Here is a 15,060-nt window from a genome sequence, read left to right as displayed (position 1 = left end):
TGTAAATAAAACATATAATTAGAACCTTAAAAGTGGTTTATGTGTAATTAAACTAGAATCCTTAGATATCACTGTATTAAACAGCAGTTAGGTGGAAGAGATGATTTATCTCCATTTATGTATGATCAGAAAGCTTACAAAAGATTTGCTGCTCCCAATATAAGTTAGTGAAAGAGAGCCAAAGGCTTCTAATGATAGCAGGATTTCACTAATCATATCAAATAGTAACATTTATCTTTATTTGAGAGGGTGAATAAAAGAAAAGACAGAGCAACTCTGCTTTATTCTGAAAGAAACTGGAAAGTGTGTTTTCACCATACAGGGCATTTTCAAATCAATTTCAATTTAAATTAGATTCAATTAATCAAGTCAGTTAAATCAAGCCAGAAAAACAGCAGGACTGCATAAAGACTGCTTAAAGACCCTAATATAAAGGCTATTTTCAGCATCTGGCCTGTACAGGACAAATGGAAAATGGGTAGTTTTTGCTCTGTGGAACGTGATATTCGTGTTCTTAAAGTTTTTACCGTTTACACAATTTTCCCAAAATACAGCCCATCTGATCTGAGTGAGTGAGGGTTGAAATAGGTTATATATACACCACAGTTCTGTTTTTGTCCTTAAGAAAAAAGAGACGATAATATGGAAAGTAAAAACATCAGGATCCGGATGGTAAGGATTAAAATAGTTTTAACAATTTAGAGATTATGATGGAGAATTATCCATAGCAAAGCTAGATGAATTTCCAAATTTAGCAAGTCAAATTAGGTTGGGGTGGAACTTTAGTCAGAAAATTGAGTCCTGCTAAACCACTTCAGGTTGGCTCATTTTGCAGGTATTGATATGTAAAATCCAGTAATACATTGTCTCACTCTGCTCTGCAAATGCTCAGTTGCTCTATTTTTAGGCACTGTGCTAAATTTGTAGAAGCCAATCCGCTGACAGCCTATAGATTTAATGTTGCTAAAGACTCTGGGCTTCAACAAAATGGCAGCCTTTGGCAAGAAGAAAAAATGATGCTGGAGGCAATTTAAAGCACGCATTAATTTTGGTAGCATAATTATCAATATGGAATGTATGTTCCTTGCTAGAGAACATTATTTTTTATTAAGTTGTTATGGGTAAAGTTCTGCTTTAAATATGTTCTCATAGCTTTATCCATGAATAATCAAGACTGAATCTAATTCCCTTGTTATTTCAATTACAATGTATGTTAAAAAATGTTCAAATTGAAAAACCTGCAGTTATTTCCTGGTCATCCGCCTATTTTTTCCTTTTTTTACATGTAAGGTTATGCACTTGGCGGCTAAGAATATTCATGCATCATACATACTAGGGGAGGTACAACTGGGGGAATCAATGGTGGAGAAGGATCTGGGTGTTCTGGTAGATCACAAGCTTAATCTCCCTGGCGGTATTCCCGCGTGTAGCTCGGGGTAAAGTTTCAGTACCACAAGCGGTAACCCCGAGCTACACTCGGGAATACCATGCGGTGCTGCTCCGCGATCCCTCGATCACTTACCTTGTCCTGCGCTCCCGCGATGTCACTCCTGCAGTGTCCCGGACAATGTAATCCGGCGGATGCCAGCATCTGTCTTCTGGGTTCTATCCCCTGCGAGCGTCGGGACGTACGGGGGACGGAACGGCGGGAAATTTGAAAATGACAAAAAGTGACATTCACTAAAATCACATAGTAAAACATTACTGTATCAAACCATTTCACATACATTTTGTCCCTAGTGCTTTGCCCTGTGCCCTGCCTGCATTTTTACTGTTCTTTCTGCCTGGAAACTGAGAAACGTCCATGGCGTCCAAAAAGCGTCCCTTTAGGTCAAAAGCGGTTTTAGACCAACTAGAGAACAGCGATAGTAAATCAGAACCACTTGCAGAATTGAGTGATAATGATTCGTGGGGAAATTCGTCATCAGACACTGAAAACAATTTTGCGACTTTGCTCAGTGATGTGCGAACTTGGCGCTATATTTAAAATTTCAGTGTTTTTGGTTTGATTATATTATTGAATTAAATTTATTATTATTATATTATTATTTTTTATGATTATTTATTAAATTATAATTTATGATTTTGTGTTTCAAGTTTTATCCTACCCGGGATGTTTACTAGACTGTTGTTCGGTCAGATTTCAGTGAGTTATTCCTAAGAATTACAGGCCTACAATATAAAACACCAAATTTCCATGCAAAATAATGGTACCGCTTTCAGCACCAAAAATCTAAATAATCATACTGCCAGGGAGGTTAATAATGGCATGCGATGCCAAGCTGCGGTTTCTAAAGCGAGCAAAATCCTCCCTTGTATTAAAAGAGGTATAGACTCCAGACAGAGGGATATCATTTTACCCCTGTACAAATCATTAGTAAGACCTCATCTGGAATATGTAGTTCAGTTTTGGGTACCAATTCACAAAAATAACATTGAGGAACTGGAGAAAGTACAGAGAAGGGCAACCAAACTGATAAGAGGCATGGAGGAGCTCAGCTATGAGGAAAGATTAGAGGAACTGAATTTATTCTTTCTTGAGAAGAGGAGATTAAGGAGGGATATGATCAACATGTATAAATACATCAGTGGTTCATATAGTGAACTCAGTGTAGAGCTATTCACCCTGAGGTCATCACAGAGGACAAGGGGGCACTCTTTACGTCTGGAGGAAAAGAAATGTAATCTCCAAACACGCAAAGGTTTCTTCACAGTAAGAGCTGTGAAAATGTGGAATAGACTCCCTCAAGAGTTGGTTCTGGCCAGCTCAGTAGATTGCTTTAAAAAAGGTCTGGATTCTTTCTTAGATACACAAAATATAACTGGATACTAACATTTATAGCTAAAGTTGATCCAGGGAATACCCAATTATCTCTCAGGGGATCGGGAAGGAATTTTTTCCCTGCAGGAGCAAATTGGATCGTGCTTTGCTGGGTTTTTTGCCTTCCATTGAATCAACTGTGGATATAGGATTATAACTTTTTTTTTTTTTTTTTTTTTTTTTAATGGTTGAACTGAATGGATTTTTGTCTTTTTTCAGCCAGACTAACTATGTAACTATATATTTAAATGGGCAGAGCTTTAACTGTACTTGAACTTGTTTCTAAGTTTCAATCTATTCATCTTTGTCTTGCTAGGACTCCTAAACTCATTTCTAAAATCTACATTCTTCAAAATATATTGTTACATAAAAATAAAAAAAACACAAGGATAACTGCTAACTAGATTTTAATGCATTGTAGATTTCTCAAAGTTTAAATATTCTTTTTTATGAAAATAATTTTTCTTACTACAGTTTCACCGTAATGCCCATTTAACCCCTCTTAATTTATTTCTGTTATGAAAGTGGTAGTAAACTCCGCTTTTGAACTTATACCTACCGATAAGCCTTGCCTGTTTTAAAAAAGTGCATGTTTATTACTGTAGGCAGAATGCATTGCAATACATGTAATAGGATTTAGTAGTGTTTTAACCATTTAAAGTTTAGCTGCAGTTTCACTAAACATATGTATGTACTTGTTGCAGTAGCATGAAAATGCCACTTATTTATTTATTTTATTTATTTAGGTAATTATAGGTCACTTATTTATTTAGGTAATTATACAGCACCATCAATTTATGCAGCACTTTACATATATATTGCAACATATTATATATTGCATACATTCACACCAGTCCCTGCCCTTAAGGAGCTTACAATCTAAGGTCCCTAACTCACATTCATACATACATACACTACAGCCAATTTAGACAGGAGCCATTTAACATACCAGCATGTCTTGAGTGTAGGAGGAAACCCATGTAGGCACAGGGAGAACATGCAAACTCCGCGCAGGTAGTGCTGAGGTTGGGATTTGAACCGATGACCCCTCCTGTCCTGTCCTCCTGTTGGGGCAGGCTGGACAGGAGGTGAAGTCATCCTGCTGATCAATGCTGTGGTGAGAAATCTCAGTAAGAATAACGCTGCTAGCACTGGGGATTGCATATGGCAAGTGGAGGAGTTGCTATATGTGATTAAGAGCTGTTTTCCTGGTACAAAGCTGTGCACCTGTGAATGTGAGTGAGCATTTTTTTTTCACAGGCTTTTTTAAATAAATTGAGGATTTTACACCATGCAAGATTCTTTTTTCTTTAGCTGTATCTGAACCAGAGGGAAGACTGTTAGAGATAGAGAGTGAGCTATTGGTCCGAGACCCCCTTCCCTTAAAGGGGAAAAGTGCTCTATGACTCATATGGTGAACAGGGTCAGGGTGATCTGGTAAGTGTTCTGTGTCAAAGTTGGAGGCACTTGGGTGTTTTCTGTTCACTTGGAAAAGCATAATAAAGGCGTTTTGAAGCACAAAACATTACATGATGTGATGGACGCTTTGTGTTGGTTCTTTATAACACACATTGAACTGTGTTTATATATGTACAATTGCCTGTATAAGGTTTGGTATATATAATTTTTTTTCTTTTTTTTTAATTGATCTAGCATGGCTATAAATGTATAACAAATGCACTGACAGTCTGCAGGAGCTGAGATTGCACTCGTGATCTGCTGACCGCAGGTGCATTGCTTTACGGGCTCCTAATTAAAAATTTACAAAGGTGAATTTATCCTTTAATCCAGCCTTCCATATACTTCTTCAGGAGAAGATCACTTATAATAATGGTCAGCTGGTTACTGCTATCTGCAAGCATTAGATGACTACTGCAGTGATCTGTTGCTGTCGAGGAAGGCTTAGCAAATTAGGATTAAATCTACAAAGGTAATGATTCTCTAACCAAACATCCTGGGAGACAATAGGACCACCGAGGGAATTGGTAAAGCTTTTATGAATCTGTCATATTTCAGAGGCTTTTTTCCCAGATTTTTACTAATGCAACCCATGTCAGTGACTTCCAATAACAAGCTCTGGAGTTATAGCTGAAACGTAACAGTTGAATCAGTTGTCAGACTCTGACAGAAAGTTACTTTTATACATTTCCCTGAAATGGATGTTTCCCCCTTGGGCCTTTTTTCTTTTTCATTTATGTTCAGTTAATGATTAGGATCAATCAAACCTTTTATTTCCTTGGGGAACCCTCTTTGACAGATATCAAGAGTGCCTCCTGAAACCACAGGGGGATTAAATAAATATTTCTTCATTAATGTTTTTTCATATTCTTATCAATTTTCATTTAGTTAGAACACCCTAACAATTTACATAAATCCGTGTGTTTGGAATTTTGATTAGACATAGTGCTAATATTAAAATCTAAGAAACCAATTTTATAAAACAAGAGAATTTTAATACCTAAGTATATATCAGTTTTAAATTTAGTAAAAAAAAACAGTTAGCGATACAGTAAATTAACCCTTTCCAGTTAGTTTCCAGTAACAGTTATTAAGTAAAGCCACCTATATTAATCACTTAATTATCTCTGACAGACTGTATTTCATCTAGATTCCTATTTCTTAGACTTTACAAACTATGTTGGTATGAATATTTATAAAACTACATTCTAGTCAATCCTATCAGAAGTCTGCCAATGGAGGCAACAATCTGCTTTCTCTAGAGAAATGCAAGAAACTTGAAATCTATTAATTGACAACACTAGTTTAGAATTTGTCAATCAAATCTCACATATAAATTTCAACTATGACTGGTTAGAGAAAGGGGGTGAGATTAGTTGTAGATCTAAAAATGTGAGAAAATATATATACTGTAGGTATTTTTAGAAACCAATTTGGTACTATCTGCTAAAAATTTAAAAAGTCCTGGATTCTATCATCTTTGAGATCAATTTGGATTATGTTTTTAGATTTTATGATAAGACTGCATATACTGAGACCAATTGGTCTGAAGTAGCATAATAAAATGAAGGTATATCTAATAACTTTTATTGTTTTGTACATATTCAGTTTATAATTAGTTTTTTTTGCAAATTTTGAAGTCTGGTAATTTTAAATGTTTTAGTAATGCTGTTATTCTTAGGAGTTGTGTCTTTGTACACACTTATCAAGAGGAATGTTTTAGATCATTTGGATGTAGGAACGCACTGGATGCCTTTGCTGTCATTTTGCTATAGTTGGGCGTCACATGCATCCCTGAAACTTTAAGGAGGGATAGGCTCTTCTGGGTACACCTGCCCTTAACCTATCCATTGATATATGTGCTCCTACTATGGAGGCTCTGGAAATTTTAGAGCTAGGTCCACTTGCTTATGCATGTATTTGCAAATGTGTGGAAACAAAACCCTCTGTTTTTAACACAAACTGCTAGACAGGGCCAAATTGGTTGTTTTGTAGGCTGGTTGGTAAGTGTTGCTGGGAAATCCTTTGTTTGTGGAGTGTTTTAGACCCTGCATATTTTAATTGAGGGGGTAGGTAGGTGAGAGTATCCCTGTGATCTTGTAGAAGTGCACTTTGATGCGCTAAACAATGAATAGTATTGGAACTTCTCTGATCTACACCAGCCAGATGATTTTCATATACCTTTACCAATAAAACTTGTTGAACCAGCAAAGGTAGTGCACAATTATAATTTTATATGTCACCTGGGACACATGAAAGGTGACATGACAAATCACTGAACCTTACAAATATATAAATTATAACTGTATATCCCTGAATCTCTGCAATTGAGATACTTAAAAAAAGAGGGAAAAGAATGAAAAAATAGAAAAGAAAATGATGATTTAGAATTCATGTAAATAAACAATAAAATAAGTAAATGTCACCTTCAGCATGGAGTGGCCTTTTAAGTGTGGTGGCAATTAGGAGATACCTGGTAGATGAAAGTTATAGCTGCAAAAATTATCTCCCTATAATACATACAGAAACTCCCAGCCCATCTGGTTGGTTTTAAACCAATATCTGCTCTGTATATTCATTTTCTGAAATTCCAAAACACTGGGGTCCTTTTTTTGTTACTCAAATTACAGCTGTCATTATTAGTTTGCAAACATTTATGTGATAAGCCAAGCACTGTGATTTAATTAATCCACAGTAAAGATAAGACTTGTCTAGGGCCTTACCTTTATTGTGTAAGGTATTCTGCATTCTTCACTGTGACTACTATAAGGTTTGTATTGTAAGATTAGATGTCATTTATATTGTTCAAGCAACGTTTTTGCACAATACAGAAAGATAGGTTGCAGCAGAACATTATAAAAATGTAGTGGTAAACTGACAATAGCTAAACATTTTATATCCAGTTTCAACAATGGACATATGGAGGGGAATAAGAAATGTCTAACATTATACTGTAAAATATTTCACTATTTTTGGTGCACATAATTCAAAATACTTTTTCCAATATAAATACCTGTCGGTAACTAGAAGTGAAGGCGCCTTGGTAAGCTACAATTCCAGAAGAAATCAAAATATCGCCTGTAAGGTTAATATAAAGTTTTCCAAGCTCTATTGCGGTTTGACTCCATCTGGTTTTTTCACCACCTAAACCTCCAATCAATTGTTCTGCACGATCAAGCTTTTTGCTGCACAAGTCAACCTAAAAAGAGAGTTAATTAATACGGCTGTCAAAAAAACAAAAAGGCACACAGAGAAACAAAGCATCAGTTTTTTAATAGCAAACTGTAGGGTAACCATATCTTGAATGTTTTAACATTATATCTTTATTGGATATAGAAGCAAATACATGAGAAGCAAAGTAGCATAAAAAGGTATCACATAACAGAGTACGTAAATGTCTCAGGACACAAGCATACAGATAAATGTAGTACCTGAAAGACACCAATGTAGTAATTACAGCATAATTTGAACTGAACAGGAGGAGAAAGGTCTCTAAAAAAGGGATAACATATAGAAACAACACACAGACTAATATTGGCATATATTAGGTTAAAAACGGTTCCATATTTTCTGGGATGCTGCAAAGTAATTCAATTTTCACTTTGCAAGGAATTTCCCCTAGTTTCATTAATGAGATGAGGTGAAGCTCTGGTCATCCAATCATGTGCAAGCAAAAATACTTTTTTTAAATTTTCCTTGCACAAGATCGGGTATTCATTTCAAATTGATCTTTAGGCACATTTAATGAGCTAAGTAACAATTCCCTTGCAAAATGAAAATTTCCTATGTAAAGAGAATATGCTCTATATGTGTCAATACCTTAATAATGATGCAGATCACGGTATAACCCAAATATTTACAAAAGCTATTGCCACTTGTGTCTCAGGAAAATAACATTTGCATCTATTTGTTGTTGTATGCAAAAATGTGTTTCATCTAATAAAGAATCCTAAATTTTTTGAACACTTGAATTTCCAGTCTATTTAGTTAATAATTCTAAAACTTTAAAGTGAAGATGAAAAGTAAAAGCCCTTTCTATGAGCCAATTGGGGCCTGACTTTTTCTGAGTTCATAGCTAAGCACCACCAACTATTATCCCCCTATCCAAAGAGAGTGCCCTAGCTACCAAACCAGTCTCGCTGGACACAGAAATGGTAGTAAATTGAACTTAGACAAGAAATGTTTCCAATAAAAAAACTTAAATCAAGAACAGGCAGAGGGGAAGCTTTTCTAGGTAATGTGGACCCAGCATTAGGTATTTTTTTTAATGTAAAGTGCATGCATGCTAAGTAAAGTGTAAGTGTAACAATTACAGGTATTTCTTCTCAAAGAAGCCACGGCACTATAACACCAACTTATTTTCTTTCCAAAAGGTTGGAGTCAGCTTTGTTCAAGGTCATCCAGAGTCAGCATCTACTTTATGGACTGAGATGTCGGCTCATATACATTTTGTGTATAATATGTATATAGTGACTCTTCTTAGATTTATTATTCATTGCTCACATTGATTCTTTAGGATCTTTTGCATTTGCTACCCCAATATTCAACATTGATGATTACATGAGGGAAGTGCAAAGAAGTATTCACCTAAAGTTATGTCACTATTGGAAAACAGCAAAGAATAAAAATTGTGAAGATAGAATCACTCAGAATACTATGAAAGTGGACTCTCCATACATTACTATTATCCTCCATATATGAAGAATACACCTTATCAAAATAACTGTTTCCCAGTCATTTATTAAATCAACATGATGCAGCTAAGTGAATACGCAGGACTTTTTTTGTTTTTATATTCACTGTTTTTATTTTTTATATTGACTGTGTGTTCACCATGTTCACCATGTTTAATGCCCATCCTTTCAAAAGATATCCATGATCAAAATAGAGTAATTATTTGCATCTACTATTGATGTAGATTGTTTACTCTGCATTGGATTTAAAAATACCGCTCTTTTTTTGCAGTCTGCTCTAGTCAGCTGCTAACCTTTTTCCAATATGCTTTATTCAGTTAATAATCCACACCCCAAAATAGGGTGAATCAGAGACATCCCCAATGATGGCATTTTTTCCTTTTGTATATGGTTACTGTGGGTGCATGATCAAAGTCCTATAGTGCCTCATCCTAACATTGACTAAATGGGGAAATTACAAAAACCATGGACTTTATAGTCACTGCAACAACTTGTTAAAAAATTCAAAACTTTATTAACCAAGTGTAACAAGCACTTACAAAATATAGCATATCAATGTCACATATAAATGGATCAATGCTGATACAAATACTATCAGAGAACCCCAAACATCATACATGTGCCATTTCTTGGCAATAGTTAAGTGGGCTAATGTGCAGTGCCTATAAAGTCCATGGTTTTTGTCATATCTCCATTAAATCAACTCATACTTTACTCACCAAAAGGTAATAGTATAGTATTGACATAATGGTGAGTTTAGCTATTTTGCTTTCACACAAGACATGTAGCTCATGGTACATCTACATTCCTATTCTCACCTTGCATAAGCTAGGAGTAAATGAGAGGAAAGAAGTCTGAAATGAAACCGTGACTGAAAGCAATTTCTATATAGGGAAAAAAAAAACAGCAGGCATCCGTCTTCATCTGTAGGGTTCAATATTGAGTTTGCCCACATTTTGCAGCTATAACAGCTTCAAATCTTCTGGGAAGGCTGTCCACAAGGTTTAGGAGTGTGTCTATGGGAATCTTTGACCAATTCTTCCAGAAGTGCATTTGTGAGGTCAGGCACTGATGTTGGATGAGAAGGCCTGGCTCGCAGTCTCTGCTCTAATTCATCCCAAAGGTGTTCTATCAGGTTGAGGTCAGGACTCGTTCATTCATGTCTTTATGGACCTTGCTTTGTGCACTGGTGCGCAGTCATGTTGGAACTGTTTTCACAAAGTTGGAGCATGAAATTGTCCAAAATGTCTTGGTATGCTGCTGCCTTAAGATTTCCCATCACTGGAACTAAGGGGCAAAGCCCAACCCCTAGAAAACAACCCCACATCATAATCCCCCCTCCACCAAACTTTACACTTGGCACAATGCAGTCAGGCAAGTATGGTTCTCCTGGCAACTGTCAAACCCAGACATGTCTATCAGATTGCCAGACAGAGAAGCATGATTCGTTACTCCTGAGAACACATCTCCACTGCTCTACAGTCCAGTGGTGGTGTGCTTTACACTACTGCATCCAATGCTTTGCATTGCACTTAGTGATGTAAGGCTTGGATGCAGCTGCTTGACCATGGAAACCCATTCCATGTGGCTCTCTATGCACTGTTTCTGTGCTAATGTGAAGGCCATACAAAGTTTGGAAGTCTTTAGCTATCTGCAGACAGTTGGCAACTTCTGTGCACTGTGCGCTTCAGCATGCGCTGACCCCATTCTGTCATTTTTACATGGCCTACCACTTTGTGGATGAGTTGCTGTTATTCCCAGTTGCTTCCACTTTGTTATAATACCACTAACAATTGACCATGGAATATTTAGTAACAAGGAAATTTCACGGATGGACCAATTGCAAAGGTGGCAACCTATCATGGCAATATGCTTGAATTCACTGAGCTCCTGAGAGAGACCCATTCTTTCACAAATGTTTGCAGAAGCAGTCTGCCTGCCTAAGTGCTTGATTTTATATCCCTGTGGCCATGGAGGTGATTGGAACACCTGAATCCAATGATTTGGAGGGATGTCCCAATACTTTTGGAAATATAGTGTGTGTATAATATATATATATATATATATATATATATATATATATATATATATATATTACACATACAGTATACATATGAAAATTACTTAGCTGCCTAATGAAGACCTGCAACACTCTTCCACTGCTATATTTAGGAAGCAATTGATGCAGGTTTGGAATATTTGAAGAAGCAACCAATGCTGGTTTTAATTAAATAAAGTACAGTGGCATACTCCCATTGCTAATAGTAGAAAAAGTAGAACTCTAAAAGCAAATCTGGATGCCCACTGAAAAACCCACTATGCATAACAAATACAGTTGCAAGAAAAAGTATGTGAACCCCTTGGGATTACGTGGAGTTTTGCATGAATTGGGCATAAAATGTGCTCTGAACGTCATCTAGGTCACAACAATAGAAGAACACAGTCTGCTGAACATAATACTACACAAACATTAGATGTTGCCATGGTTTAATTGCACATAACATGTAAACATTCACAGTGCAGGGAGGAAAAAGTATGTGAACCTTTGGACTTAATAACTGGTTGACCCTCCTTTGGCAGCAATAACCTCAACCAAACGTTTCCTGTAGTTGCAGATCAGACCTGCACAATGATCTGGAGTCATTTTGGACCACTCCTCTTCACAAAACTGTTTTGGTGTAGCAATATTCTTGGGATGTCTGGTGTTAATCGCTCTCTTAAGGTCATGCCACAGCATTTCAATCGGGTTGAGGTCAGGACTCTGACTGGGCCACTCCAGAAGGTGTATTCTGTGTTGTTGCAGCCATTGTTTTGTTGAATTACTTGTATGCTTTTGGTCATTGTCCTGTTGCATCACCCATCCTCTGCGGAGCTTCAATTGGCGGACAGATGGTCGTATGTTTTCCTGCAAAATGTCTTGATAAACTCTGGAATTCATTTTCCCATCAATGACAACAATCCGTCAAGGCCCTGAGGCAGCAAAGCAGCCCCAAACCATGATGCTCCTTCCGCCATGTTTTACAGTGGGGATGAGGTTTTGATGTTGGTGTGTTGTGCCTTTTTTTCTCCACACATAGTGTTGTGTGTTCTTCCCAAACAACTCAATCTTGGTTTCATCTGTCCACAGTATATTTTGCCAGTAGTGCTGTGGAACATCCAGGTGCTCTTTTGCAAACTTCAAACGTGCTGCAATATTCTTTTTGGACAGCAATGGCTTCCTCCGTGGTGTCCTCCCATGTACTCCATTCTTGTTTAATGTTTTCCTTATTGTAGATTTGTCAACAAAAATGTTAACATGTGCCACAGATTTCTGTAGGTCTTTAGCTGACACTCTGGGATTCTTCTTTACCTCATGAAGCATTCTGCGCTGTGCTCTTGCAGTCATTTTTACAGGACGACCACGTCTAGGGAGAGTAGCAACAGTGCTAAACTTTCTCCATTTGTAGACAGTCTGTTTTACCGTGGACACATGAACATCAAGGCTTTTGGAGATACTTTTGTAACCCTTTCCAGCTTCATGCAAGTCAACAATTCTTGATCGTAGGTCTTCTGAGAGCTCTTTTCTGCGAGGCATGGTTCACATCAGACAGTGCTTCTTGAAACCAGTAAACCCAAAACAGGTGTGTGTTTTTTAAGGGCAGGACAGCTGTCAGCAACACATCCAATAACATCACACTGATTGGAGTCAAGGTTGGCTCACTCCTGGCTCCAATTAGCTCTGGGAGAAGTCATTAAGCTAGGGCCTCACATACTTTTTCCTCCCTGCACTGTGAATGTTTACATGTTATGTGCAATTAAACCATGGCAGCATCTAATTTTTGTGTAGTATTATGTTCAGCAGACTGTGTATTTCTATTGTTGTGACTTAGATGACGTTCAGAGCACATTTTATGCCCAATTCATGCAAAACTCCACGTAATCCCAAGGGGTTCACATACATTTTCTTGCAACTGTAACCTGTGGTTAGTCTCTGAAGAAGGGGGCATGCCCCTAAAACATGTCAGCTCGCCTGTCGAGTTAGGCAATTCCTGCATTGCATGGTGTCCCGTGGTTTTTAATGCTTTTGTACCTTCCAGATTTGCGAGTACCCATTTTGTCATCTTCCATGTTTTTATGCATCAAATCTCTGATAATGCACTAGGTGCTTGCACCCTCCTGTGTGTTTAAAGTTGTATACTGAATCCCCTGGTCTGAGGAGCTCTGCATCGACCGAGCATTTCTGATAGATGTCCATCTGTTGCCATTTATGGTCTAGTTCAATTGTGGTTGATCTCCGAGTACTGGGAGTGACTGTGTGCTCTGTGTTTCAGCCATAGTGATAACCTTCCTAATCCACCACAAAACTGTGGAATGAGACATAAGATATCCATAGGCAAGACAGAAAGGAAACCCAAAATGTGGATGGAAGTAGTGTCTGAAAGGTAAACTCTCATTGTGAATACTACATATAAACCATGTATAGACATTTCTTTGGGATTGATTGAAACTGGATAAAAGAGGAGGCCTGATGATGTTCTGATTGAGCTGGAAAGGAGAAACCACCTCGGGGAGAAAGGAGGACTGAGGCCTTAGCACCATCTTGTCCCAAAGGGGTAAAATGAAGAATAAGGCTGCCAGTTCAAAATTCTGTCTAATCGACATGGTAGCCACAAGAAAAAATACTTTTGGATTAAGGGATATCCCAAATGGGCTCAATGGGAGTTTCAAGGGGTGACAGGACCAGACTCCGCATCGTGGGACCTCTGACATGCAGCCAGAACACTGGCCTGCAGAAGCCTGGAGTGAGACTGGACAAACAACACAACCTCAATGCTGGCCACCAAGTTAGTACTCTAATGCAAAATTGGACCAAAGGAAATCTCTTGGAGCCAGACATGAGCATGGAAGAAACACCCTGGCCTATTCCATGTCCAAGACTAGGCCCAGGTACTCCAAGCAGTGGGTCGGATCCAGTGTAGGCTTGTGGAGATTGAGGATCCATCTGAAGGTCTGAACTGTGTGTACCATCTAGGTCTGGCCTTGAAGGCCTGGTCAGAGAGCTCCTTCAAGAGAACATCATCCAGATACCGAATACTGTGGTTTATCTGAGAGCACAACAGCACAAGGATCAGGGCAAGCATCATGGTGAAGGGCCATAGACAAGCAAAGGGAAGAGCCACAAACTAGAAGTGCTGCTTGCCCACCTCAAATCACAGGAACCACTGATGTGGGGGGAAAATAGGAATATGTAAAGCCTCCTTGTTGTCAATTGATGCTAGAAATTCCCCTTGTAGCAGAGATGCAATTACAAACTGGGCCAATTACATCAAGAATGTTTGGATCCACAGGTTCAGAACAGTAGTTGAGCGGTGAGGTGTGTGAGGGGCTCCCTGATTAGATATGACAATGTTGTCATTGCATGATTTAGAAGGGACAGTGAAGGTTTGTTTATGGAAAATAGTTTTAATGGTTTCTATAGTATAATTATAGTGGAAGCCCACAGTATCCTTATATAAACTGTCTTTTTGGGGTGGGGCATGGCTTTAGAAGCAGGAGTCTGGGAGGGTAAGAATGTGTCCTTCTACCTGTAACTTCCTTAACCCCTTGGCACTGGCACCTCATGGCCCTTTAAGGGTTTCAAAAGCCGGGAGGCAGGGCGGGGTTTAGAATCATGTGACCGCCGTGACACAACGTCACATGATCAGGAAAGAGACCTTTCCGTGAGTACCAGACATGTGTGCTGGGAGCGCGCAGGGTGCGTGCTCTCAGCACATATGTCTTTTTTTTAATAGAACGCAATTGTCTCGGCGTCTAGGCCGCACATTTGCAATCGGCCGGTGCCAAGAGGTTAATAAAAGGTGTCCAAGCAAGCTCCAAAGAATTGTTCTCCATCAAATTAAATTCTTTCTAGATAATAAATCCACCAAGATCGGTGTGGGGTAGCATTGCATGAGCTTGGCCCTGACATAGTTTAAGGATAATTCAAATCATGGGAGTCTATCAAGGTAGGGAAGACAATTACATCATAAAGTGGAAACATATCTAAGTAAAGTACCTAACAATCCCATAAGCCAGGAAAAGAATGTAATATTTTGAAGGCACACAGTC

The 15,060-nt window shown here is 38.2% G+C and overlaps 1 protein-coding gene across 1 annotated transcript in view; it reads right to left on the bottom strand.

Moving 5' to 3' along the window:
- DNAH7 (dynein axonemal heavy chain 7) overlaps positions 1-15,060 on the bottom strand; it is a 519,305-nt gene that overhangs the window by 171,455 nt on the left and 332,790 nt on the right. The window contains exon 48 of the mRNA XM_089689972.1: positions 7,293-7,478. Within this exon, the coding sequence (XP_089546098.1) occupies positions 7,293-7,478 (186 nt within the window). The remainder of the gene's footprint in view (positions 1-7,292; positions 7,479-15,060) is intronic.

This window comes from Staurois parvus, unplaced genomic scaffold (genome assembly GCF_062004578.1).
Source record: "Staurois parvus isolate SC_StPar_1 unplaced genomic scaffold, SC_StPar_1.0 ptg000506l, whole genome shotgun sequence".
In the NCBI taxonomy this organism is placed as follows: Eukaryota; Metazoa; Chordata; class Amphibia; order Anura; family Ranidae; genus Staurois; species Staurois parvus.
The sequence above is the reverse complement of the archived record's forward strand: the minus strand, read 5'-3'. Positions and strand labels throughout refer to the sequence as shown.